General features: G+C 39.3%; 1 protein-coding gene across 2 annotated transcripts in view; it reads right to left on the reverse strand.

Moving 5' to 3' along the window:
* Positions 1 to 26,882, reverse strand: part of MAP7D3 (MAP7 domain containing 3) — a 43,483-nt gene that overhangs the window by 1,973 nt on the left and 14,628 nt on the right. For both annotated transcript variants that reach the window (XM_069867744.1, XM_069867745.1), the window contains exons 2-19: positions 26,613 to 26,714; positions 26,160 to 26,240; positions 24,619 to 24,782; positions 21,638 to 21,752; positions 20,654 to 20,686; positions 16,452 to 16,553; positions 13,980 to 14,078; positions 13,476 to 13,574; positions 12,264 to 12,389; positions 10,064 to 10,209; positions 9,562 to 9,692; positions 9,144 to 9,388; positions 4,010 to 4,145; positions 3,424 to 3,604; positions 2,211 to 2,315; positions 1,897 to 1,950; positions 1,001 to 1,088; positions 355 to 553 (exon numbers count right to left, since the gene is read on the reverse strand). In XM_069867744.1, coding sequence (XP_069723845.1) covers positions 355 to 553; positions 1,001 to 1,088; positions 1,897 to 1,950; positions 2,211 to 2,315; positions 3,424 to 3,604; positions 4,010 to 4,145; positions 9,144 to 9,388; positions 9,562 to 9,692; positions 10,064 to 10,209; positions 12,264 to 12,389; positions 13,476 to 13,574; positions 13,980 to 14,078; positions 16,452 to 16,553; positions 20,654 to 20,686; positions 21,638 to 21,752; positions 24,619 to 24,782; positions 26,160 to 26,240; positions 26,613 to 26,714 — 2,206 coding nt within the window. The remainder of the gene's footprint in view (positions 1 to 354; positions 554 to 1,000; positions 1,089 to 1,896; positions 1,951 to 2,210; positions 2,316 to 3,423; positions 3,605 to 4,009; positions 4,146 to 9,143; positions 9,389 to 9,561; positions 9,693 to 10,063; positions 10,210 to 12,263; positions 12,390 to 13,475; positions 13,575 to 13,979; positions 14,079 to 16,451; positions 16,554 to 20,653; positions 20,687 to 21,637; positions 21,753 to 24,618; positions 24,783 to 26,159; positions 26,241 to 26,612; positions 26,715 to 26,882) is intronic.

A 26,882-nucleotide genomic window follows, 5' to 3' on the forward strand; every position in this document is an offset into this window, starting at 1 on the left:
GAAAGAACTGCTAACCATTTCAAGGGAAAAGATTTCAAACCAATACTGTTCTTTCAAGCAACACTGCCACATGGCTGGCTGTGTCTCTCACTCTGTAGCAAACTCAGTACTGTTAACATGGTGCCATCTAAACAAACAATTACCCTGAACTAACTGCCTCTGCGTGAAGCTGTAAACTGACAGCGTGCACATGCCACATGCCTGGAGGAAGCCAGAGAAATATCACAAAGCTAGTGGGATACAAAATGCAAGGCAACACTACATACAGCATGAAATTTCATTAAACATAGAGAGGGATTTCTTGTGTGATGGATAACTGCTCTGCCAGTAAAACAGCCACCTACACAGACTCACCTGGAATCCTTTAATTCAGTAACAAGCAGAGACCCATCATCACTTTTCAAATCGCTTCCATTCATAAATACTTCACTGGCCTTCAACTCCGACACATCTTGTTCCTCAGATTCTGTAGAGATCAAGCTATGAGCAATCTCTAAACAGCCTTCTGCCTCCCCCTTCACTTCTTGGAGTAAGTCAACACCATTTAGCTTTCCTGAACGTTGGGGGGAAAAAAAGAAAGAAAAACTAAAAAAAGCGCTTCAGTAACAGAACTGCTATTCTATATCAATAAAATACAAGAACCAGAATGACCTTTCCTAGCCAAAACTCCGGGCACTTGGCTCTGATAGAATAATTTCTCTACAGACAAGTTGCCTCTAGCAAAATAACATTTGTTTTCTATCTTTAAAAACACACTTGTAAAGTGAAAGCACGCTGCCTGCATTTCACACTCAATTTTTGTATTTAACCACTGTCTGTGTCCTGCGGTAAGGAACAGGCAACGATCCACACTCTGTTCATGCAGAGAGCCTCCCTGGCATTTCTAGGCCATGTGTCTCACACCACCACAGTGTTATTAAACGACTAACATTTTTAACAATGCTTGGACAACCCTGGGACGCCGACCGCCTCTTAGACCTGACTCATCAAGTTTCCTTACCTGGCTGATTAGTCTTCTCAAGACCCAACTCTTCCTCCTCTTCAATATCTTCTCCTTCCATAGCCTCAGACACAGATTTCTCTTCATTCTGCAATCGAATTGCCTGAGTGTTATTCAGAATACTCGCTACCACCCGGTGTTTCACAAATGGTTCTATCCTAGCTCCCACACAGGACTGTTTTGTGCCCAGCCTTAAGGCCAAGCTAGCCCAGGGGCTAAGAGAAAACCAGATCATCCAGCAACAATATGCTCTGCTGAGCCACAGAGTGTAAAAGAACGTGTGGGACCCACTTCCACCTCCTACCTATGAACTATTCCTGAGTTATCTTCCCCTTCCTTTCTCTAAGGGACAAGCTAAATACGTACTGATGCTTAGCCATATGAAGACTTGAGTCTTTGAGTGTTCAGAGAAGAATGACTACTCCTCAATACATAATGCATAATTGACCACAAACCTTAGGTCCCTACACTAACAAAAATACACCCAGTTCACTCTAGCCATCCAAGGGACACCCAAGATTTGCTGTACGCAAACAGATGAAGCCAGGAATTTAAATGTTCTGTGGAAAAAGAACCCCAGCAGAATGCATACAGTTTTTAAAAAGCCAAAAAAATCCATTAATAACCAATGTGGTTTTTTAGCCAATCTCCCAGTGATAACACCAGATCACATTGCTTCTATGTATCTTGAACAAAAATGCAAAGACTTTTGGTCAGAACAAACCAAGCAGATGAACGTGTGTAATGCGAAGCTACTTAAATTATTCTGGTGCAGCAGAACTTTGCACTTCACGTGGAAGCCAGTGTAAGGACAACAGAGGAAGAGAGGACACACGGCAAAGCCTTCTCTGGGAAGGACCCATCCTGGCATTATACTGATCCAAAGAAAAAAGTACCTTGGATTCATTTTGATCCGGTTTTCGTGTTCTTTTCATTATTTCTTCTATTCTCTGTTAAAACAGGGAAAATATTTGCAATGACATACAGAGCTTTCAGCATTCTGGGTTAAATTTTCATAAACCTTAATTCATTTTCCTATTTTATAAATTTACTACACTTTCACCACTTTTAAAGCTCACAAGCCAAAGCTGCCTTATTTTAGAGAACACACTACTTCTATCTCAATGCATTTGCAAACGTTTGCTGTTCACTGTAATACCTCAATCACTATTTTAGGCTGAGAAACCTCTCTTCTTTCAGAAGAGCATACCTTCTTCCTTTCAAGCCTTTCCTGCATGTTCTGCTGCATAATTCTCTCTCTTTCCAGCCGCTGCCTTTCAACTTCCTCTTGAGCTTTTGCTTCAGCTTCTTCTTTCTGAAAATAAAAGAAGAAGAGAGCACCCAGTGCACAACTCATTCCAAAGAGTGAAAAGCAGAGCTGTCAGAGATTCTGTCTCAACACAGACAGGACAATCAGACAATCACTATTTAATATTGCCACACAAGGCAGCTAAATGCCAATCACCCACCTACTGCCATGAAATATGTATTACTATGACATTCAGAAACTGATCTCAAAAGAATAACAATGTCCATGGCTATACTGTGATTACGCAAATGTTCTAGATATTCTTGAGCTACTAAGGGTTCAAACTATACTTCAGGATGAAGATTTGTCTAAGAAGGACAATTTATAATGTAACAAGACAAGCAGTAAAATTCTAAATGTAGCAAGTTTAACTTAAACATCTTGGCAGCCAGGTATTACTACCAAGATACTTGTAACTGAGCATCCTCTCTTCCTCCTACGCTGGAAAAATTTTTTCCAGTATGACTGGAAAGAAGATAGAGGCTTAGTTAACACTGAATAATAGTCATAAACTGAAACAAGACTTTAAAGAAATGTTCAGACATGTCAGTGCTATCTGTAAACACAAAGAATTTAATTGTAAAACTGCTTTAATTTTCAAAATTCATCTCATTTAAAGAGAGTCCACTTTCTGCAACACAGCTTCCTTCAGTTAGAAGGATGCCTTTGTAAAGGTACCCAGATATAAGCTTTGGAAGACTATTTAGCAACTGCAAAAGCAGACTTGGAAACACAACCAGTTTCCTTTAAAGGAATTGGAGCAAGCCAGATAACCTTCCAGACAGACCACCTCCTTATAATCTGTAGCAGCAAGCTGGCAAAGTGGGCTTGGTATAAATACTTTACGTATGCAAAATAGGATCAAAGGTAGCCTAAACCCCAAACTGGATTTATCAAATATTGAAAAAAAACCCAACAAACCACACAGAATACAGCGAGGAAAGGATTACAAGACATTCTGAAATCCATCCCGGACAGCATGAACTCTGTTTTACATCATTCCTGAGAGAGATTTGTCAAAACTGTTCTTTGAAAGAAAATCAAAGACACCCGCCTTGAAAACATGTCAGCAGCCTGTACAAGGGACACAGTTGGACTCTACAGATAAGCACACCTGGTGCTGAAGCTCTGCAAGCTTTTCCTGCTCTTCCTGTTCTCGGCGGATCCTCTCCTCTTCAGCCTGTCTTTGTTGCTCTTCATAAGCCAGTCTCTTTTCTTCCTCCTGTTTGCGGAGCTCCTCCTCCCGCCGGGCTTTTTCCTCAATTGCTCTCTTGGCCATTTCTTCTTCTCTGATTCTAGCATTTTGAAGATACAAATTACTGATTGGCTATTTCTTTTGTTAAAAGTGTGCATGCACATGAGACAAACTAGGAAAGCAATAAAGTTCCAAGTCATCCAATCACAGAATAACTGCAGAAAGATACTTTCTGGCATGGATCTACAAATGCCACCATCCAGACCAGTCAAAGGAACTATGCATTACATATATATTGAGGTATAGGTGATACGTAATGATATGTAATGATACAGACAGCAACCTGCCCTGTTTCAAATGGTGATAATTGCCGGTTTCGGCTTTAAGAACTCAATTAAGATTTATGGTAACTTAAATTAAAGCTTAGAAAACATATACAGCTGGAGCGTCCACTCCAACTGTACTCTGCCACTGAAAGCATCCCTTCCTTCTCCTGAACTGTTACCTTTCTTCTTCCTCCCTCTGAATTCTTTCTTGGTCTTCACGCTCTCTTTGCTCCCGTGCTAAACGTCGTTTCTCTGCCAAGATTTTAGCAGCTTCTTCAGCCGTGGTGGTCCCTGCTACTGTTTTGCTACCTGATTCTGCAACAATTAAAAGAAACTGCTGTTAAAAAACACCAGTAACTTAATTTTAAGACAGACGTTATCACTGTGAGATGAGATTTTCCTTTTGACCAACTGACTCTATCTTTTTGATCAGTGCTCATCACTTGACAAGCACACCCTGTACCTAAAGGCCCGCAAGAGCCAAAGGGGAGTCCAAAAAAAGATGCAAAGCCACAATATCTCACTGACACCAAAATAATAACAACTCTTTTCAACTACACCGATCCAACCTCATTCCAGATGATAAAGTAATTCTCCAGTTACCGTAGTACTCAAAAACATATTTCTGAAGGCACGTTTACTCTGTGACACTTAAAAACACTTAAAAGAAAATAAAAAAAGAATACTGTTTCAGAAAATACCCTTTACTTCCTTCTAATAAAACTGAATGCACATAGACCCAAAGAGGAAATATCGATTTTTTTATTTCTCATTTCATTACCTTAATATTCATGCCTTTGTATTTATAGAGTATGTTAGGGTGCAAGTAATCACCATTTTATCTTGCCCTGAAGGCACATGCTAATGACTTCAGTAATACCATATTTCTACACATTTTAGCAACAAATCGATTTCCATTTTTTCATGGAGATCAAAACAGCTCCAAACGCCAGATTAATAGGTATTTGTACAGTCCTGCTGTTTATCATAGAATCATAGAATAACCAGGTTGGAAGAGACCCACTGGATCATCCAGTCCAACCATTCCTACCAAACACTAAACCATGCCCTTCAGCACCTCATCCACCCGTGCCTTAAACACCTCCAGGGATGTTTCTCCATGACCTGCCTGGTGTTACAATAAGAGGCATTATAAATTATATATATATTTTTTATTACTATTATTTATATAAATCATAAATTAACATCATGACAAAAACCTCACCCTTGTGATCCAGTCGTTCTCAATATATATTGAAAGAACTCTGACTTTTATCAGTTATTCCCACTCTCTAGAAATACTACTGTTTGGATGTGACTATAGAACTGATCACGTGAATATTCAGAGAATTAGCTCTTGGGGGCAGTAGATCAATAGTATCATAACGTAGGTAAAAACCTGTCTTTCTTCTTTTTAGTATTTCACAAATCAGCACACACACGTTTGTTTAACATTTATAAAGCCTTCAAGCCAAGGTAATTTCAATGAACAATGACATCAGGGTTTGATCAGTTATTTTCCTTCTGACCTACCGACAAATCATTCCAAACACAATGCCATCATAAGGAACTTTAATACCTGAAAAGCTGACTAAGCCCCACAGACACGCAATTATAATTACCAGCTGCAGGGCACAATTACACAGACTACACCCTCAGCAGCTGAATCATGGCAGTGTTTTGTGCACAAAAATTGCTCTTGCAGTCCTAGGAAAAGCATTGCAGCACGGAGAAGTGTTCTGATCTTTAGATTTATTCAACACTGAAACACAAGCAGCTTCCCAGGACGTGTATGGCTTCTGACTTGGGAAAAAGTGCAGTCCTGGTATTACAAACGAGAATCAGCTATGACACTTCCAAATCTGAACTCAGTCAGAAGGGGTTCTCCTCCTCCTCATCCCTGAGCAGGAAGGATCAGCCCCCTGCGGTTCTAAGAAGCGTTAGCAGGATCTGCCTACCTGACAACCGCACATATCAAGTGCTTTTCTTCCTATTTTCTGTAACTTTTTTTTTCATTTAAAGAAAATGCAGGAGGTTTCATTTACTACTGCCAGCATACAATCATGAAGAAATCAAAACACCTCTCCTCCCCTCTACCGCTTCAGTGTTTTGCTAGTTTAAACCATTCACTTTTTGCAGCAGAGACCATCTTCGAATGCACACAGCACAGCAACCAGCGCTGCAGTTTTATTTTAACAGTACTGGAATTTCGATTGTATCAAAATTGGTTGACATTTAATGTCAGTTTTAACCTATTTCTTCCCCCTCAAAACTGAACCTAAATAAGACAACATAATCCTCAGCAAGAAGCCTAAAGGTTTTAGGCTTTTGGGTTATAGGCTTTAGGGTTATAGCTTGAAATATGTTGAATACCTGGTATCCAGAACAAGAGAAGTAGTCACAAAGATTCAGAACATCACAGGTATGGAAACAGCAGGGGGGCATAAAACCAAAAAAGCAGGTATGAGACCTCAAGTCTTTGGAAGACCTTCGCACTGCATTTTCACTTTTGAAGCTTTACTGATGTTTTTCATATGGTTACTTCAATAGTGCATTCACCTCGATGCATCCCGTGTGCAGTCTACTTCCACGGGGCAGGATATGGGACTTCCCAATGTGACTGCTAGCACACATTAAAAAGATTCTTCCAGCATTTTATACTCAGCATCATTTTCCTTCTCCTCCCACTGTCATTCCTGATAAGAACTATCTTTTTCTCAAAGGACCTTTTCACGACGGAAGGGAAAACAGGCAAGAGAAATATCTCAGAACAACTGTAAAATGCATCTGCACGACTGATAGCTGATCTGGTGGCCTTATTTAAATTCTAGCCTCTGTTTTAAGAGCAAAGAGGCACTATTAAGATACTTGGAGCCATCAGGAATACAGATTGCTTTTAAGTAGCTCCTTTTCAGCAATATTTAGTTGCCAACTGAGTAGGAAGGATGCAGAAGACCTGCAACTTGTGAAGATGTGGAAGTTTAACCTCCTCCTTTTCTCAGAGGTAAGAATCTAGAAAAGTTAAAATTTGACAAGGCAAAACAAGAACCAACTGCACAATTTTTATGCACAAAAAACAGATCTGTAATTTTTTTTAGAAGACACAAGAATATTACACAGATTCACCACGTGAGGAGAAGCTGGTGTCAGTTTCTTATTGGATTGTTATTTTCCAGTTTGACAGCAAGAACATAAACATGCTTCTGTTGTAGTATTAGCTGGATGGAAGGAACATTCCAACACACTTCAAGGCAAGTCATTTATTCACAATTAATCTAGGAATCATATTCCAAAGCCTTCACTACCCAGATACAAAGTGAGGCTCCTTGATAGTTTATTACCTATCATCATGCATAAGGTGAGAGCTCATGAAGGAGCACTTCTTATGCTTTAAGTTGAAACAAGCCTTTTAACTTTCAGAGAAGCTGCGAAAGTCTGCTGCCAGAAGTGACAACTGCTCCAAGTCACTGAAAAATAAAAAGTGTTTTACTGCAAAACAGTGTATTCTAGCAGGTGACACAAAAAACCAAGACAAAAACTTAATTGCTGTCTGTCAGCAACAGGCAATCAAGTTCAGTTTGAAGGAGCAGAGATGGTATGAAGATACAAGTCCAAAAAGATGAAATTAGGTTGAACCTAAAAGACCTAGAGACTGATTTGCAACATGGCATTCATTGGTGTGTTCTGACTTCCGAAACTGTCTGGAATGTGGTATTGCACCAACCCACGGGGTGAACAGCCATGTAAAATGGAAATTGCCTTGAAAACTGAAAGCAAATTTTTCATGTTGAGAATAACGATTTTGCCTTACCTAGCAATATTGCAGTGTACCAAAACATTCAAAGAGAAATTAAATCATCTCTAGGTTTAAGAACACGGCCACTTTTTCTTTATCTTGTATGTGTCAAGGAAAAAGTGCTTCACCTAGCTCCGCTATGAACCTCTGAAGATTACTAGCTTGGAGATCAGCAATAAAATAAAACGGAAATAGATAAGCTGGGTTAATACAGTTCCAGAAGTCAGCGTGGAGAGGAGACAGATGGAGCGTTTCAAGGAACGAGGAACTCTGTTCCTATTCCAGAAGAACTGGAAGATATAGGACCCGTTGTTGTGGAGGCTGCAACCAACCAATGACATTGACTACAATTGATGATGCCTCCTCTGAGGCATGCAAGACATTTATCACAGTAAGGTAGCACATGGAGGGATGGACATTGTGACTGCAAAGACGAATGATTTGACACTGAAGATGAACGTGCAGCTTCACACAAACACCCACATTTGACTACAACATCCAGGCTTCCTTCTAGAGGAACATATGCTCAAGGAACTGTATCATAAATGAGTTCTTCCGCTGACTATTTCACATCCAACATTGAGCAGTTTCAGGAAGAGCCTCGGAAATAAGAGAAAACTGCAGCAGCTGAGGAATGCACAAAAGGAACTACGCATGCAGTAAAGTGCAGAAGGCTTATGTTCCCACTTCCCTTGTGTCTAAAGGATTTTCACCACCAGCACTGCCCACTGGATGGAGTTTACACTCCACAGACCCCTCCTTTTCCTATTAAGTCTTCCCCAAGTCCTTCTTCACATAGAAGGGCCTGCCAGACGTCATCAGAAGGCTCTCCCAGATTCCGTTCTGGAGATGGCAGATGCTCTTCCAGTAAGAGAGACAGAGGCTGTGCTTACTTGGCAAGATGAAGAAGACTAGGAGACTAGTTGCTTATCCAGTATATGGCTCCCCTTAATCTACCAAGATGACTTCTCAGTGTGACCTATGCAATGACCACTTCTTCCTGAGGCAGCAATTATTATATATTCACTGGAATTGAGACTAAGGCAGCCTCCTAGCTTTGTGAAAACTGGCTCCCAGACTGTGATGCACTAATAACTGATTTCTTCCTCCAAGCAGGTCTCCACACAAGCAATTTTTGGAACTACCACTTGACTGAAAGACCTTTGTATAATTTAACTACTGACTTTGCAAATGTAAGCTAGCAGATCCTTCCTCTAGTATGGCTGAAGTCCAAAGGCAAAGAAGATTTCTGCTTTTCTTAAAATTACAGTACAAGCAATAATATTGAAAGCTCTTGATTTAAAACTTCAAGTCAAATAAACCGACTACTGCAGTAAAATCCATACCCAAAAATCATACCATATAAAATTATTGTATAAATAATCAGCAACAAACAGCTCTGCCTTAAAGCATCCTACCCTCCAGTGGTTTACATCATGAATGTATTGTTTCACCTGTCCTAGCAGAGACTGGAGATACCTTGAGTAAGAGCGTGTTAGTAACTGAGAAACACTCACCTTCTTTGGTCTTTGTGCTAGCTGCTACAACATCCCTGTCCAACGCTGGTGAAGCACCTTGCTCTTGTCCTGTTCCTTCTGTGATCTTTTCCTTTGGTTTGCTCTCTGCTTCAGTTTTCTTTTTGGTAATGTTTATAACACCTGGTGTGAGAGGTGGACGTTGGATGGGTGCTGGTTTAGAGACGGGAACAGGAGATGGTGGCCTTCGTTTTGAAACACTAGGTGAAGGTGGGCGAGTCTTCTGTCTGTTGAAGCAAAGAATATTTTTCAGGGCTAACACCAAACACTTCAAACATGCAACTGAGGACAGTTTAATTTTGTTAGTTTACATTATGTACCCTGCTTTTAAAAATAAATCCACCCACAAACTTTTGGTGTCTTCCTCATAAAACTCAAGATATTTAACTTGGACACATACCTAACTGTAGAAGGTGATGGAGGACGCTTCACCAAATTAGCAGGAGAAGGGGATCTTCTAGGGGCAGGTACAGATGGCGAGGGAGGGCGTCTTAGCCCAGAACCTGGGGATGGTTTTTCCGTCTCCAATTTCTAAGAATCACAAAACCAAAATAATGCTCACTCTTTAGAAGCGATTATAGGCAGAAGAACTGCTAGCACAACATGCACACATCTTCTCAGCAAGATGTACTTTCATTTCCTTCGTGTTCCAAAACACAGGCCCATCAATACGCTGCCTAAATTAAACTTCGGGAACCACAAGCAGCAAACAACAGGCCTTTAAGGTACCAGAGATATCAAAGACCATAGAATCCTAATTTGATTTCAATATTGTGGGTTTTTAAGCAAATGCAATTAAACATTTCAATAAGAAAGAAAATTGTTGAAACAGGATCCCACCCTGAGCTGTTCCAAACTCCCCAGATTAATACAAACCTAATTCTTGTATATTTTCAACAAACCTGGATTGAATCTGGTGAACTGGCATCTGATGAAGATACAGAGGACTTCAATCTGTCGATGCTACGACTGCGCATGGGCACTTTAGGAGTTGGGACTGGGGAACTGATGGAACTGGTTGAAGCTGAACGAGGACAGAGGTGAGATTCTATAAAAGTTAGGAATTTGACAAAGACAAAACAAGAACCAAGTGCATAGCATAAGAACAGGAGAAAAGGAAGAGGGAGAAAGAGAGAAAGAAAGATTGTGCGTGTTAGAAACTGTACAGAGAAACACCACAGGCAGTGCACTTTGCAATGGGTCATGGACACAGACACCACTACCACATGATTAGTACTTTGGAAGCAACAGCACCAAGAGTAAAATCATTTTGAAAGCAGCAGTCTGAAGTAAATAAAAATAAAATGATTTTCCAGATGTCTAAATTCACAATCCATCACTGTTACTTTAATTTTAGTGAAGCTGCCTCTGATGACAAATGCTTCAGTTTTAATGACTTAGCATCTTTCTTTACAAGTTCTTCATGACAGGTTCAAATTTTATGCACGTTTGCCCCCGTACTCTAGGAGGAAATCTTCCCTCTTTTCAAAGAGTAGATATAAAGTAGCATTACATTAGGAATCTGGGCATTATTTTACAAACTAGTGAAATAAGCATTTGTGCAACACTTAATTTCCCTCTCTGACCACTTTATTATTATATCCACATTAGCAAATCAAAAAGGTGGTGTAAAACAAAACTATCAAGACAAAAACTCAACTGTTAAACTGAAATACCTTTCCTACCTGAAGCATCAATCGCTTTACACGTAAGATATTGAAATTGTATACTCTAGTTACTTTTATCTCTAACATATTATTATATAGATAAGGATTGATGAAAAATCTACTTCTGAAATTAGATTTTTCTATAGTCTTAATAAATTGTGACAGATATCAGCACTTAATTTTGTAACTTTATGGAAAATACATTTTATTTTTATATTTAAAGCATTTGTGCAAGAACTGCATTCTGTTTGTGTACATTTTGTGCTAAAGCAGATACTTTCTACTGAAATGAAGAAAGTACCTCTAAGTACAAACTCGTAACAACGTAGAAGTTATCTTTAATTCAGCAATAGTGAATAAGTCACATGCTGTCAGTAACAGTGAAACAGGTGGTATTTCCCCACATGACATGAACTGAAATATTCATGGTAAAATAAAAGTGGAACATACATAGGTGTGCAAAAATATGACCACTGATTACAAACCAAGGAAGTAAAAACTGATTATTACACAAGGGGAGCGGTGTAGAAACGTCACCATTACCAACAAGGACCAAGTTAAGTGGCATAAGATAAAAAATAAAGATGGAAGAACATACTTAAGAGGAAACAAGCAAAACTGGGAATGCAAGTTGTGAGGTAAGAGAGGAGAAAGGACTCCACATTGGTTCCAGATATGTATTTACAGGGGCATTCTTACAACCATTAACAACTGTAAGATATGTGGGATACAGTTAGGTTTTGCCCACAGTGTAGAGATTCCTATGCTAGTACTAAGTTAAGTTACAGTGTGGGCTTACCAGCTCAGTCTGGACCAATATAAAATGGCCTGAGCCAGCCAGGGTTTCTCTAAAATATATTCTCCTTCTAGTATGCCTCTACTTCTACAATCAGCTTGAGTGAAGACGGCTCAGGGTTCCCTCCACTTGTGTTAAGGAAACCCTTTTGTCATGTTCCTACAAGTGTCTCTCCTCCATAAAGAAATGCAGGCTTTGCACTTATTCCTTTGAGCCTCCTTTGAAATAATAAGTTTGACGGGTTCTCCCCCTTTGCATCTCCTAGCGCTGTTCTCTGAGCAGCGCGCTTCAGAGCCGTTTGAGGGGGTACCCAAGTGCAGCTTTCAGTCAGCTAAAAAAAACCAAACCACAAACAAAACCCAAAGCAAACACTAGCATCTGCTTCTCTGCAGAGTAAGTAAACCGGCACTGGAGTTTAGAAGCCAGTATTATTCTGTGGTTTTGTAATGTAAGCATGCAACACAGCATATGAATTGGTTATTATTGACCAAAGAAAATACTGGATAAGTAGTATTATACATAACCATATATTAACTGTCTGATTTATATGTCAGTGTAGCACAGTTAGCGACTATCATGTAAGTTCCTGCTTGGAGAGCAACTGCATAACACTTTCAAGCTTTGCTGCCCTCCTGTTACCTGAGGGATCTTGTCCACCAGCCGATAATGTAGCAGCACTTTTACTCCTAGCTAAGGAGGCCTGTGTGGGGGCGAGGAGGCGACTGATTACGCTACTGTCCAGAGGACTGAGCTGGGAACGACGAGCTAAACGATGGGAACAAATCAAAGAGGATCCAACATGAAATCATATAATGAAAAAGACAAGCAGTACAAAGCAAAGAAAGTTTGTGAGCATTGCTGAAAATCATAACAGTTTTGGAAGAAAAATACAGAAAGGAAGGGGAAATCAAAACCAATTGCACAGAAAGGTTAAATATTGCATTTTCTTATGTTGCACTTCTTGTCCTTGGCTTGGTTAATACTGACCATTCTCATGTGCAAAGACTGACATGAGTACAACAGAAATGAATGTTAAAGTCAGTCAAAACATGATTAGTTTTTGAATCGGCTTGTCACGGCTATATTTTCTAGACTGCAGGAAAGGCTTTCTGATACAATAAACAGAACACTTGCAAGTCAAAGCAAACTGTTATTATCAGGCATCATTTGCACGTACAAATTCACATGGACAGCACCCAGCATCCCCCCACACAGGAAAGAAAATGAAGCAGAATAGTTTCCTCTGTTGGCAACAGCAGCTAAAAAGGAAAGTTTTAGAACTGTTAACTCATAGGGAAAAATGTGTTAGAAAAGTTGCTAGTCTTCAGCTTTAGGAAGAACTACTAGAAAAGAGACATTTGTAACCCAGTGGGGAATACAGGGACCAAAAGAAACTGAAGTGAGAACAGGTTTCCTCCTTCATTTGCATGCACAAAGTTTAGGTCAGCAGCAGGAACAGAGAAGTCGCTTTTAAACTGATTAAAGAAAGAGAGCTTAAATAGCAAAGTTAAAATTTAACTAAGAAGTGAACACAAGTAACACTTTTACTATATCTTACATTTAAATCTGACGGCTTTTGAATACTTCTCTCTCTCTCAAGCAGAAAGATATTTTACTACCCACTTACAGTGCCATTTAAAAAAGCTTAAGTCCTACTTACAGGACTTCCTTTTTGTCCAAAGGGAGAAATTTAATCTTTACGATTTACAATTCTATCTTTACCACTGGATAACTAAAAAGCCATTGAAAAGTCCTAACGTTAAGAACCAAGGAAACTAGCAAAAGTAACCCTGTCCAAACTTTACTATCAATGGCTTTAAAAAGAAATATTCAGGGTTTTGAAACAACCACCTGGTTTTTCTTCCTTTTTCACTTTTTCTAGTTCTGGAGAAGGCTGGGGTTTACTACTCATTCTATTCAAAGATGTGCTCCTCTTCTTTTCTGCTCCTCCTAGAGACCAAGCGTAACGAAGATTATTTTTAACAACGCATTATATATAAAGACTTTCTAAACTACTGCTCCCATGCTTTGCTTTTGCTAAGAAATCCGCTAAACCCACCAATCTAGCCTTATGAAGCACTATTCTCTCATGAGCTAAATGGTCTGGCTACCATTTGTCTACTCTCCTCCCACCCTTCCACTTCTCAGAGGAATAAAACTGGTTTACAGACACAGTTACCCAATATCTGGCACTGCAATGTGTTAAGGTATTTATAGCACAGCGCACAGACTACATGCACAGCAGTGAAAGTCTGAGTAAAAACATTTATAATGAAACTGGGACACAGTTTAAAGTCAACTTTGAATATCCCATTTACTGCCTCCCACTTCTCAAAACAAACTGATTTCTAGCACCTTTCTGTTCCACCTGTGAACCTTTGAGTGCTGAGTGCTGAGAATGTAGAGGAACTTTGTTATTCAGTCTGGTTAATGAGGAACTTCTCTTTGCGGTACCTGGAATTGAAAGCGCATGGATTAATTTTCTTGAAAAGCCTACAAGACCCCCCACAACACCTGCCCCACTTCCCTAAGGTACAGAACAGTAATTAAGGCACGTTATAGTATGAATCTTTAGAAGCAGGAAAACTGGATCAGGGAAGAATTACTGTACATAAAGCACCATTTCTTGTATTCCTGTATGTTACTGATCACAGCAGCAGGATGCCAGGCTCAGCAAACCTCTTGTTTGACCTCCCAAGGCCATCCTTATACACCTTTTTAAATAAATATCTGGAAAAGGCCATTGCTCACATTCTGCGTGAGTAAGAGCAAGAAACAAAGCGCTCAGCTCAGAATTAACAAAGATCAAAGCAGATTAAATACTCCACTGATCCAGGGACAAACACCTTCCTCTCAATTCTGCGTTCTGCTCCTCCACCTTCCCAGGCACATACACACTGCAGAAGCAAACTGGTTAATTCTGTGACCGTATTTTCTGTCCCTTGGATTTAGTCATCATTTACCAAATAGCCATTTCTTCTTGAGTGCCAGATCAAGCGCCCAGAATAGTTCTAACTTGCTGTGGTGATCTTAAACCCATTGGTTGGCCTCTATATTATTGGAGTCCTGATCAAATTTCTTGTATTTCAGACCACCTGAGAATTTTTCCTCCAAAGCAAACGAGGATTCACAAAGGATTTCAAGGTATGACAGCAAGTTTGAAAGCAATCCCAATTAGTTGATAATCAGTGACTTCCTTTGTTAGCAGCTTAATTTGTATTTTACAACCCTGTGTTTCTGACTCATGCCTAGAGCTGAACCATGCAGACACATTATAAATACCACTTCAAATCACAAGCAGCCTCCTGTGACTACGCCGATACGGACAGAGTCACTGATTCCCCTACCAGGCACACAGTGTAAGAATACAAGTTTTTCTGCTGCATCAACTTCCAGCACAAACCAGCAAAATCACTGTTGGCTGTGTCCATGTTAGGGATTCTTCTAATACATGTCACTGGATTAAAAGCTGGAGACTTGACAGAACAATGCAGCATAGGTCTAGTTGAACTTGGTTTTGTATTAAACAGCCTTTAGCTTATTAATGCTTTTCAACATTTTGGGAAAAAATATATTTGGCGTACAGGGAAGCTCCTATGAAAGACTGTTAGATTCTCCACAAGGAAATCACAAGCTAAAACAGACTGGTGTACACTCATGCAAATCGTTTTTTATTTTTCTTAACAAGTAGATTAGGACAGTTCCTTGTGTTACATCTTTTTCAAATTTTTATTTGGAGAAGGCAGATCGACCTTGACTAACATTCTTTAAGGTCTGTTTCACATTTCTTCTCTGTAAGGAGCTTACATGTATTGGGATGGGACAGAGAGGAGACGTGTGGAAACAGGTTTACCAGAAAGCAGGAAAACCAGAGATCTGTCCCATCCTCTGCATCCCTGTTAAGACTAGTTGGGTGGTGCCCATTTTAAATCTGAAGTTGCAATCCAAAATGAGAGTGGAGCCACAGAAATTGGTAGACAATCTCTAGAGTGCACTCTCAGAAACCCTTAAAAAATAAAGAAATAGTTGGCTTCCAGGCCATTTTTATTCCTTGATAATCATTGACACAGTAAGTAAACCAGGACACTTGCAAGCAGCAGTGTGCACTAACAGTTTAAAAAAATGTATAATTTGAGTATCAGTATCAAGATTACACTAATTCATTGGGCTAGGAGATGGCACCAGAGCTGCATGCTATGGTTATAATTATGCTAGAATTCCAAGTCAAAACAAAACAACCTCCTCCCACCCAAAAAGACTCCAGCAAGCGTCACAGAGTTTTTCATGCATCCTTCTCTATTTTGTTAAAGTAAAACTCTAATATTAAAAAGAAAGTTTGTGTCTACAAAGTACAGGACTGGCACAACAGAGACATGTCAAGGCTAAGTTGATTTTTTCCTTCCCACAGGCAATCAAATGACTGAAGTTGTCTAACAGAACAAGGCGAACTTTATTTTTATACTATTTCTATATTTTTGAAATTTCAGGGTGTGATTTAGAGCATGCAAAACCCTAAAGATGACGTGAAACGATTTGTGAATCAATCATCCACTAAGATTTGACTTTAGTAAAACAATTACAGAAATAAAAAATAAAAAAACTGGAATCTTTACCGTTACTCTTCTCCTCTAACAGAGATCACATCAACTGGGTCAAAGCCCTGAACAGTTTAGCTGCATTAACAAATTGCATGAAACGCATTTGAGATCAAGATATGAAGTGAGTTACACAGCAAGGGAGGAAAAGGAGTATCAATCCACCTCCTGCCTCCTCCCCAAATAACAGTTGAGCAGTACACCTGCGACCAGCAGAGACACGAACACTTACTTCGATCAGAAGCGTTTAAAAGCGCTGCAGATGATGACAACCGTTTATTCATGGCAGCATCTGCCTGTTTGAGGTTTGCTGTGGAGGTGGACTGCTTGCTGGCTGTGGAAAGAAGTACCTATTTTAGAATTTGTCTGAGGAACAACCTTTCTCACATTGCTGTGAGCTAACTTTGGAAGTATCACATCCTGAAAGTTATCACCAGTTTTGCTTAATGAAAAACAATTTTTTCCCCAGAATTTTGAACAGACTCGATACAATTCGTGCCAGCTGTAATGTGCACCGAAAAGGCATTTAGTTTTAGCGAAGTGATGGCACATATTTGCAAACAGGAGATTTTTAAATCCTCTGCTCCTAATGTGTAAAGACAAAAGCTACTGACATTATTTGTTGCTAGCACACTGGCAAGACAGAGACTAAGTAACAACAAAACCTTGAGTTTTTTCAATCGCTAATTAACAAAATCAACAAAACCCAAATGCTTTTGGAGGGATTAAAGCAATTCCCGAGGAAAGGCAAGAAAGCATTCCTATTTCCAATCACTTCCCAAAGTTTATTCTGTTTTGGAAATTTTTGACTTTTTTTCCTAAAAGCTAGTCCTTAAGTTCATTTCCTATCAATTTTGCAAATCTTCTGACAAAATTACTGCCACAAGAGGCATTATTTTTTTTTGTATGTGTACACACATAAAAATCTCAAGTTTACTACAAGTCAGATAAATACCCACTTTTTAGCTTCCATTAAAAGTACTTTCAGGATGAATACGACTCCAGAGTGTGAAAGCCTTGGAAAAGCATGTACCTGTTGCTATGGACACTCAATAAGCAGAAAACAGTAATGCACACAAAGTAACGTGGACTAGGGTAACAGACACAAGAAATTCTATACACCAAACACAAGTAATCGTTTTTGTTGGCATATTGGACAGCAAAGATGATTAATGTGAGCTGATTAGTGCCTAAGTACCAAAGGAAAAAGCAGCTCTATTCACCACAGAGGCAGCATCTTTTTCCTTTAGCCAATATGCCTTAGCAAGTCCCTATAGCAAGAGCCAGGACATAAAGATTCCTATGGACAGCCCTGCTTCTGCATTGCCCTTCTGACACATCCCCAACCCCGGCTTCCTGAGGTAGGGGCCTCCTCCAAAACCATGTCAAGTGAAAACCAGACTTTGGAGATGAAGATACAGAAGTAGTAAGCTCTCGTCACAGCAAACAAGAATAAAGTCTCCATGGGGTAAAGAATGAGAAAGGGGGATCCAGTTAAGAAATTAATATCTGAGCTTTGTGGATACTTTCCCAACATTGAAAAAGAAAAAAAAAAGAAAACCAACCAAGCATTTTGTGAATGAAGCCAGGGTTCTGGATTAACTAAAACAGCCTTAAGAGGTTTTATATACTAAACCCAGGAAACTCATAAGTCATATATACAGTTGTTTTCAAAGGAAAATACTACCCTCTAGTGTCTGCTCTTTAAAAAGAAAGCCTGCCTCCTGCCAGAGCTCAAGTTATAGGTCTCCAAACTAGCACTTGCATGAAATCTGAGATTGGGTCCGTCACCTATTAAGACCAGAAAAATTACACTGAGCAAAGTAATTCTTTCCTAGCAAGTTTAAAAATTCCAGAGATTGGCTGTGCTGTGTAGTAAAGAGACAGGGATGATGGTTTCTTAAGAAAATCCTTATTAGAGAGAGCAGCACTCAACCTAGCTTCTGAGTTTCGCTGAGAGAGGGTGCTGGAGCACTGCCTATCTGAGGCTGGATAAAATAGGCTAAATAAATTAAAATTATCTGTCTCTTAATTCCCTCTAAATTTCTACCAGGACAAAGAAGCTCTTTATTTAGAAAGGAGACTCTGGCAGCCCAATTTCTCTCCTAATAGCATGTCTCCACTACAGATGCACCTGAATGTCTAGTTCTGCTCAGCAGTCATCACTAAACATCCCTCATTTACAAGAACTCTGTCATCAAGGATGCTTTATTACGCAGCCTTGCCATTTCTCTTGGCAGACCCACACCCTGCATGTTTCATCTTAGCACTGACAGCAATGTCATTAATGTAGCATTTGACTCTGGGGCTTTCATCAATTTTTAAATTTCGGGCCATCAACAGGGTACTTGGTGCAGTCTCAAGGAATCACATTCTGTACATAATGCAGAATGGCTGATGGTTGGTGAAATATTCAATTACGTGAGGTTTACTTTCCCAAGCACACCACCTCTATTGCCCACAAATGCTGCTTTATCAGTAAATTTTCCTAAATATTACTGTTGACACGGCCAGTCCATGGAAAATGTGTGCAATTTTATATTTTCTTGCACAGCAATACGGTAGACAAGAAAGCCTTTAGCCCTAAAATAACATAATGGATATTTGAAATCTGTTTTCATTTTAAGAAATGGAGCCTTTAATTCCAAATCTGCCACAGAAACTGATGAAAATATAGAGTAAAAAGACCAATTAAGGATTTTTCAGAAAGCCAGCTACACTTCGGCATCTTACGTGATTAGGTAGATTTTAAATAGCAATGAAGTGAGAAGCTTCCAGAAAGTTAAAAAGCTAACGATGATGCTGAAATGGGAATACATATGTGAAGCATGGATCCAATCCTGATTCCACATTACCCAGCCCAGGTAAGACAGCTGTACGTTTGAAACCTTAACGCAGAGATGAACACAGATTTAAAACAGTGTGGTTGCACAAGTGTCTTGGTCAAACACTGCATCATCTGTTTATCTCCACAGTAATTTTTTTTCAGAATTGTTGCCGAGTTATTCAAATTGATCGACAGCTGCTGAATTTACCTGCTCCTCCTGCAGCTACTTTATGATGCGTAAGGTACAGATTAAGTGCCTATTTTTACATCAGGAGCGTGATTGTCAGAAGACACTTTAGTTTTAATGTGCTTCAGCAGCACTGTGGTTCAAATCTTCCATCATGATCAAAAGGACAGACAGGACTCATTTCCTCGCTTAAATGAGGAGAGAGCAAAGGACATTATTTTATGTTTGTAATAAACTCTAGCTTTAAAATTGGATAAGGCAGAAAAGAACAGAGGACAAAAAAATAGTGCTTTCCTATACATTTAAGGCAAATGTGATTTCCTAGTTTCAAGGTTAAATGACATTTCGTAATGTGGAATACAGTAATTGGATTTATATATGTATCCAAGGAACACATGTTAAACAGGTAAACCAATCCAGTTAAACTGGCTAATTCTGGAGAAAATTAGGGATTCATGCTGTGCAGAGAAAGGGAGGAGAGAATTTAAATAAAAAACACATGCCTCTGCTGTGTCGCCAGAATAAGCCACAGTATTTAAATCATTTTCAGTCAGACTTTCATTGCATTTTCAAGTCTCATATTGTCAGCATTACTAGACAGCTGTATTGAATTAGTAATGCTGTGAGCATGCACAGATTTTCAGAATTCAGATTTAGCTGAGTCTCAGCTGAGAGCTATCATCTTAAACTAGCAACAAGAAATAATTTAGCTTATTAAATACATAGCCTTGACAAATATACGAGTGATCCAAAGCATTTCTATCAATGGCTGAGTCTGTGCACTGGAAAGTGCCAGAAATCCAACGAAAACACATTTCACAAGCAGAGTTATGTTTACATAATTGGACAGATCTGATTTTGCAAACCCCTCCATGGAAAAAGTATCAAACTGCAGAAAGGATCCATTCCTTTTTACAAAGTTTCAGCAAAATATCATTTGATTTTGCAAATGTTACTTCAACTGCTGGTAAAAAAAAAAAAAAAACCAAAAAGAAAACATACCAAGCCCTACCATGTACTTTTTGCAAAATAGTTAACAATGAAAGGGTTTGAAATTGCCCTTTAAAAAAAGCCCTCAGACTACTGACCAAATTTATATCAAATACATACCACTAAGAATTTCCCTTCTCCTCCCCCATCCTGTATCCAGCCATCCTTAAAAACCCAAACACACATACCCTTTCCCTAAAAATTCCCTCAGGATGCCATGACTTAAGCTGCAGTTCACTTAGCTGGGAGGGATTGTTAAAACTTAGGGGGCTGCTTTCTACTTAGGGATCACATTTGTTGCACAGCTGGCCAAGATCCAGGAAAAGATCTATAAAATGTTTTTCCTTAGTTTCAGAAAGGGAGAGCTCAAGTTTAAAAGGTTAGTAGTGAGCGTGAAACATAAAAAAAAGGACATTTTAGAAATCAATACCACCAGTTCCACCTTCATCTGTGGTCTGTTGTTCTGTAGAAGAAGAAGGTTTGTAAGCTAAGTCACAAGGTCAGATAGCAAACAATGCAAGTTAATGAAAAAATGCAGAAGCTGGATATCACAATGATAATTTATATCAAAACACTTTCCAATATGTTATAAATAAACGCTTAAAAGTCGACATTCAAGCTGACAGAAGACACTATCAAAGCATACTCAGTGCAATTCTACCAATACAGAAGATAAGGCTGAATTTACACATTTTTTGTTTTATTTTACTCGTTGACAATAACTGAGGTTAAGTTACTTATTGGTGGGATCTTCCAGTTAGGCAGTGCGTGAAAAGATTTCTTCCACTGCAATCCTGATTTGCTGCTCTGATTTCAAAACGTTTACAAGCAGAGTTAATTGTGTGACACGGGAAACAATCTGAGCTCAAATTAAAGGGCATTAAAATGCGTTACCTAAACTAGAACAGAACCTATTCTCTGAGAAGCTCTGACACCATCCACTGCACTTCTTTACCCTTCACTGGTTGTTCAAATAACCAGTTAGCATTCTATAACTCTAAGGCTGTTTAAAACGTTTCAGAGAGAGCACTACAGTACAACTGGTATTTTTGTTCTGTTTATCATCAGTCTTAGCACACTATTACACGTATGGCCTTCAAAAGGCTCAGAATTATTTTAACAGTATACATTTTAATTCCCCTTATCTGATGGCTGGGGGCTGGCAAGCCAATGCTGCCAGGTGGTGTACTTCCCACGTGGCTTCTCTCTAGCTCTATTCCAAAATAGCTCAAAGTCTGAGCAGCATTTCAGGGCAAGTACACATATGACTCTTTCCCCAGGAGTTACCCGAAGATCCTGTTGTAAGATCTGAGACAGGAAAGGATACCCAGATCCGTATTAATAGTGCTGTACCTGCCGGTGTTCATACACAATATTCTGTGATTGTAGCCATGCTAGAAAAGGTGCTACTTACCTGTTTTACTCTCTGAATCTGGAGTCACGGACCCTCCCCATGACCATCTTTTCTGTCGTGTTTCCACTCGCTGACTGCGTTCCATGGAACGATGCAGAACTGCTTCACATCGCTCCTGTCATCAAACAACACCTCTGTGAAGCTATATGACTATGAAGCACAGCTATGCCAGAAGATAAAATATAGATATTCACCTCTGTCCAAGTATGAAGTCTGTTTTACCTGTACTGCCTGATAACAAGCTTTTGTTGCAAAAACTGTCATGCAAAGAATGTAAAGCGCAATTAATGGTTTCAAAACACTGTAAACATGATTAGGTTGAGCTAAAGCACAGATAATCTATTCTACTCTTTACTTAAAATAGCCACCAAAGGGATTTCCTATTTAGTAAACAGCACTACTTATTTTTTTAAATAGGGATATACTCCAAACTGACAAAAATAATTGCTTACCCTTTAAAATATTTATACTTCTAAGTTATTTCTAAAAGGTAATAAAAATTCTCCACTATAAAATACCAAACATAATTTTATTTGTATTTTCAGAGAACCACACACACACCCAGGTCTTAACAGATACTGGCCTTAACAGAGATACGATGAAAACAGAAATAACAAGACATCAAAGTTAAATTGCAAGAGACTAACCATCTCCAGACTTCAGCGACTTCTGCTGACAGGATAAAGAGGACTGAAACAAGCTTTCTCCTCTGTCTTCAGGACTACTAACCACTAATGTGGGAACTTCAGCTCTTGGGCATAAGGATGTACTGTAACCATGCTAGTCTTTCATCTCCATTATCAGCCAGGTTTCCATACAGTGGTCAACAACAGATTTCTCTTCTGGAATAGTCATATCCCCAGTGACCTTCTGAAGCAGTATTTACTGCTGATACATTGCAGTAAGATGCCAAGGGGACTCATTATCGAAACACTGTTCTCTCTTGAGGATACAAGACTTTCACCTTCTTTCAACACCATTTCACAACACTAAGGAAGTTGCAGTGTATAACAGACGATGTAAAATTGGAAGGAAGGTAGGAACAACTCTGTTCCCTTTCAAAAGATGAAAGTTTTTGTTTGAAATATAAAGCTTAGCCTCCTCTCTGCTAAAGAAACCTGAACTAGAGTTTACCTAAGGTGCCAAAGTGCCCAGACATTATGTAATCTGTAGATGATGTTTCCATGGAGGTCTCTGCAGTGGCAAATCTGCAAAGTCATAGTTAAAGCCATAGACTTCACTTTACAAACAAAAGAAAACCAATTATCAGCTCAGGACATCAACATAATAAGTTGCACAGCTGTACAGAATAATTAAATAACTGTGAGAAGACAGGTATCTCAGCCCTAGCCATGGCAAGCTGTCTTCAAGACTCTCTTAAAGGCAGTGAACCACTTATTTTTCCACAGTATTTGCTACTGTGCTGCTTCTTCTACTTCATCTAAGGAATGTGATTAACTAAATGAGACTTGATCAAAGTACCAAACAAGAATGTCAGAGAGTATGTATTCTTTGACACACTGCTATCTACTAAATTTACAAGGGTAGATGACATCTGCTAGCAAATACTTCCCTGAGATATCTTACCTTCTTTAAAATGATTATTTTCTAATGTCAGAATACAAAAGTCAAGACCTGTTTTCACTTTCTGGATGAAAGCAAGGCTTACAGGTCAAGTGCGTGCTATTTTTCCTCCTACAGTATTCTTCATATATAACTCTATACGTACAAGGCCATCTTCCTCCATGACAGAAGTAAAAGACAAGGTTAGCACCAATCTCATTGACTCATTGGCTAGTCCTCGTCTTCCTTGATTATTCACCTCAGTGGCCCCTTAAGCCACACCCATCATGCTCAAAATTACATGAATAAATGTACTGCAAGCTTCAAGGCAATACCTCTTGAAGCATAAGGGATGCTTTTTGGTTAAAGTAGTTGCTTAAAGAGATGATACTGCACTGGACTGCAGTCAAGGCCCACCCAAACATTTCTGCTTGTTCTCAAGCAATGTAAACTATTCCATGAAGTTCAAACGGAATATCAATCTGAACACACCCAGAAGCCGACTACAGATAACAGAACACCAAAGTAGAATATTGCCAGTCAAAGGAGGTAAGAAAAGATGTATTACTAGAGCAATGTAACGATGGTTGCACTCTAAGGGAACAGGCAGCCAGGCTTACGTGCTCTTCATCAATAACTCACATAATCTTCTTACAACTAGTTTATCAAAGCACACGTGCACATCATGCTTTCATTGCTGACACTCTGGAAATGAAGACTTTCAGAACTTGCATTGTATTTAACATGCACTAACACAGCTACTCTTCAAAGGGGATGGCATAATGTCATATATTTATTTCTACTTTCAGCTTCTATCAATGTTGCAACAAACACCACAACTCAAATACTGCTCTGCTGGTCCATGTGCAGTCAAAGCGAAGGTAAAGAGTCAAGTAAGAACAGTCAATACCAGCTCAAAGCAGCAAATGCCAACTGCACGGATAAACTGATCAACGGCACAACACAGAGTAACAAACTGTAATTTAAAAGAACTAAAAGAACGTGAGACACTCAGGCCGCAACGGGGCTCCCAGGCACCAAGACACAGCATTAAGGGAAGTCTAAGACCTGTCATCCATGCTGATTTGCAAACAGAACCTACAAAGTGCCCCAAAAGGAATCTAGAAATGTAGGAATATGAGGTGGAGTTTTGGTTCATGTGAAAAATAATCAGTGGCCAAATAGCAACCACACCTCCTGAAGTCCTGGGTGCCTCAGGGATTATTAAAGTGAGGCTGGAATGGGGAAGGAGGACACGTGTCTATATAGCCCACTGTACAGATGTGGAAAATGTTTTACATTCTAATACATCCACCTCTTCCATAACTTTCTATTTCACCCCACTTACTGCCAGAGCATGATAATACAGGAAACAGTGTACAAATTCCTTTAAAACTACAGAACTTGGGATGTAGTACCTTTTCCTCCTCTAGTTTTTGTTTTCTCTTTTCTTCAACTGCTGCCCTCCGCAGTTCCTCTTTCTGCTTCTGTTCTTTTAGCTTTCTCTGCCTTTCTTCTAACTGTTTTTCATACTGGAGTTTCGCTTTTCTTTCCTTTTCAAAGATCTGTGTCTCTCTGGCAGCTGTAAATTTTTAAGAAAACATTAAACCAGAACTTAACTATTCATTCATATTAGAACACAACTTACAGGCAACAGACTACCAGACAAAATTATCTCCACTCAAAGCTAAAACATACAGCAAGATTAGCTTGCAGTGCTGGATGACAGAGGTGTCTCTAATTCTGTCCCTGGCTGGGCAGGAATTAGAACCTTTCCTGCCATTAGACCGTACTGTCTAGACAGGAATGTCAGGATATGCATACAGGTTATGCTAAGCACACACTTTTCTTGTCATCATAATAGCCAGGTCTTTAAAAGTTAGTTCAGTATCAAAGTGCAGAATCTTCCATGTTGTGATTTTCATTTTGTTTGAACAAGATATAATGAAGACGTTTAAAGCGCCAGGTGACAAGATGGGAAAACCCCACAATTACTGCATCAAAATTCAAAATAGTTAGGTCTCTATTCTCTGCAGCCTCCACCAAGGAACAGTTGTGTGCAGTTTAACAGGAAGCTTCAAGTCCTGTGACAAAAAGTTGGTGGTGGAAGTATTTTCTGTAGCTAGAGAGGTGAAATGAACTGAGATCAGATAATTACACCAACAACGTACAGGCAGTACCTATATAAGGCTCCCCAAATACTCCTGAATTTATGTGTCTTAGTCCCATCCTTTCTCCATGTTAGGGTAACACAATCATTCCCATTCCTGTGTGCTTTTGTTTTTAAGTAAAGAAACAAACATAAAGGCCAGAACGACATCACTCCTCTCAAGCTGGGAGACCAAGAACCAGGACTGCAGGGCATATTGCGACCCTTTGATCTCTTGCTGCACATTCATGCACTGATTCACGTCACAAACAGCATGAAGCTGGGCAAGAGTTTTATGGTCTTCTCTAGGTCTCAGATTCTCTGCTAAGATAAAGCTTAAACTGCTGACACTTCAACCCAGGAGTCATTTCACTGTGCTAGGGAACAAGGGGAGCAGTGTTCAAGGCAATCAAGCCATTCAACTAGCCAAATCTTTTTTGATTTTCTCTGAATCAGCATACTCCGAGCCTCAGCATTCAGGGATACAGGAGGTAGTTCTAAGTTAAAAATTACCACTTCAGAAGTGCTTTTGTCAAGGCTTTCAATAAAAAACTGGCCACATTTGCTTCGTGATCACTAACAAATAGAAGGTCAGAACACACAGCTTCAAGAAGCTAAAAATCTCAGGAACTTTTCCCTCTCAAACCTAATACTTTCCTATTTGGGTTCACAGATGTAAGACCAAGAGCAAACCTTGTCTCTTGTCCCCAGCAAGCTGAAAGAAGAGACTGAACAAGGAGTAAGAAACTAAGTTATTCCTTTATCACAAACATTTTAGGAAACTGTATTTTAAATTAAACATGAAAATACCATGTTGCCTCTCCCGTTCTTCTCTACGCTCCCTGGCCAGCCTCTGTCTCTCTTCTGTTCTCAGAGTGGAACCATCTATCACTGTCAAAAGAAAAATTGGAGATGCATAACTGTCAGTTACTTGAAATATTCAAATTTAAAATAAAAAGTCAGAAGTCTTTACTACCAAAAGGAAAACAAGAATTCTGGAAAGATACATACATACCACCAAAGCTATATAGAGATTAAACACGTCATCTGACAAATTCACAGGAAGCTGAATACCCTCCTTTCCCCCCTTTCCTTTCTCCGACAACAACCAAGCCACTATTTTTAACCGGTGCAGCAGAAAGCAGACACAAGATTAAAAGGCCCAATGCACAGGGTCGAAAGAAAGCCTGAGCAGAAGTCAGTCATGTGTGAGAACACACACTTACCCAGTACTTCATTAAGAACAATGACCAATAATTATACCTGGTTTAGTTGCTGTCTTTAAATTTATTGAGGTCTGGACTGCAAGAGGGCTAATGCCACTTTGGCTTCTTCTTTCTTCTGCTATGGCTTGGGCTGCAGCAACTGTGAAGAAAAAAAAATCATTCCATGTTAAGAAAAGCTCTACAACCGAAACTCATGAAGTAAATATCTAAAATAAATACACAAAATTCTATTTGAGGTTGCATCTTTTATTAAATAACCACTTCGGGACAGCTCAACTTGTAAGAAGAATAAAACTTGCTGAATGAC

This window comes from Phaenicophaeus curvirostris, chromosome 13 (genome assembly GCF_032191515.1).
Source record: "Phaenicophaeus curvirostris isolate KB17595 chromosome 13, BPBGC_Pcur_1.0, whole genome shotgun sequence".
Classification (NCBI taxonomy): domain Eukaryota; kingdom Metazoa; phylum Chordata; class Aves; order Cuculiformes; family Cuculidae; genus Phaenicophaeus; species Phaenicophaeus curvirostris.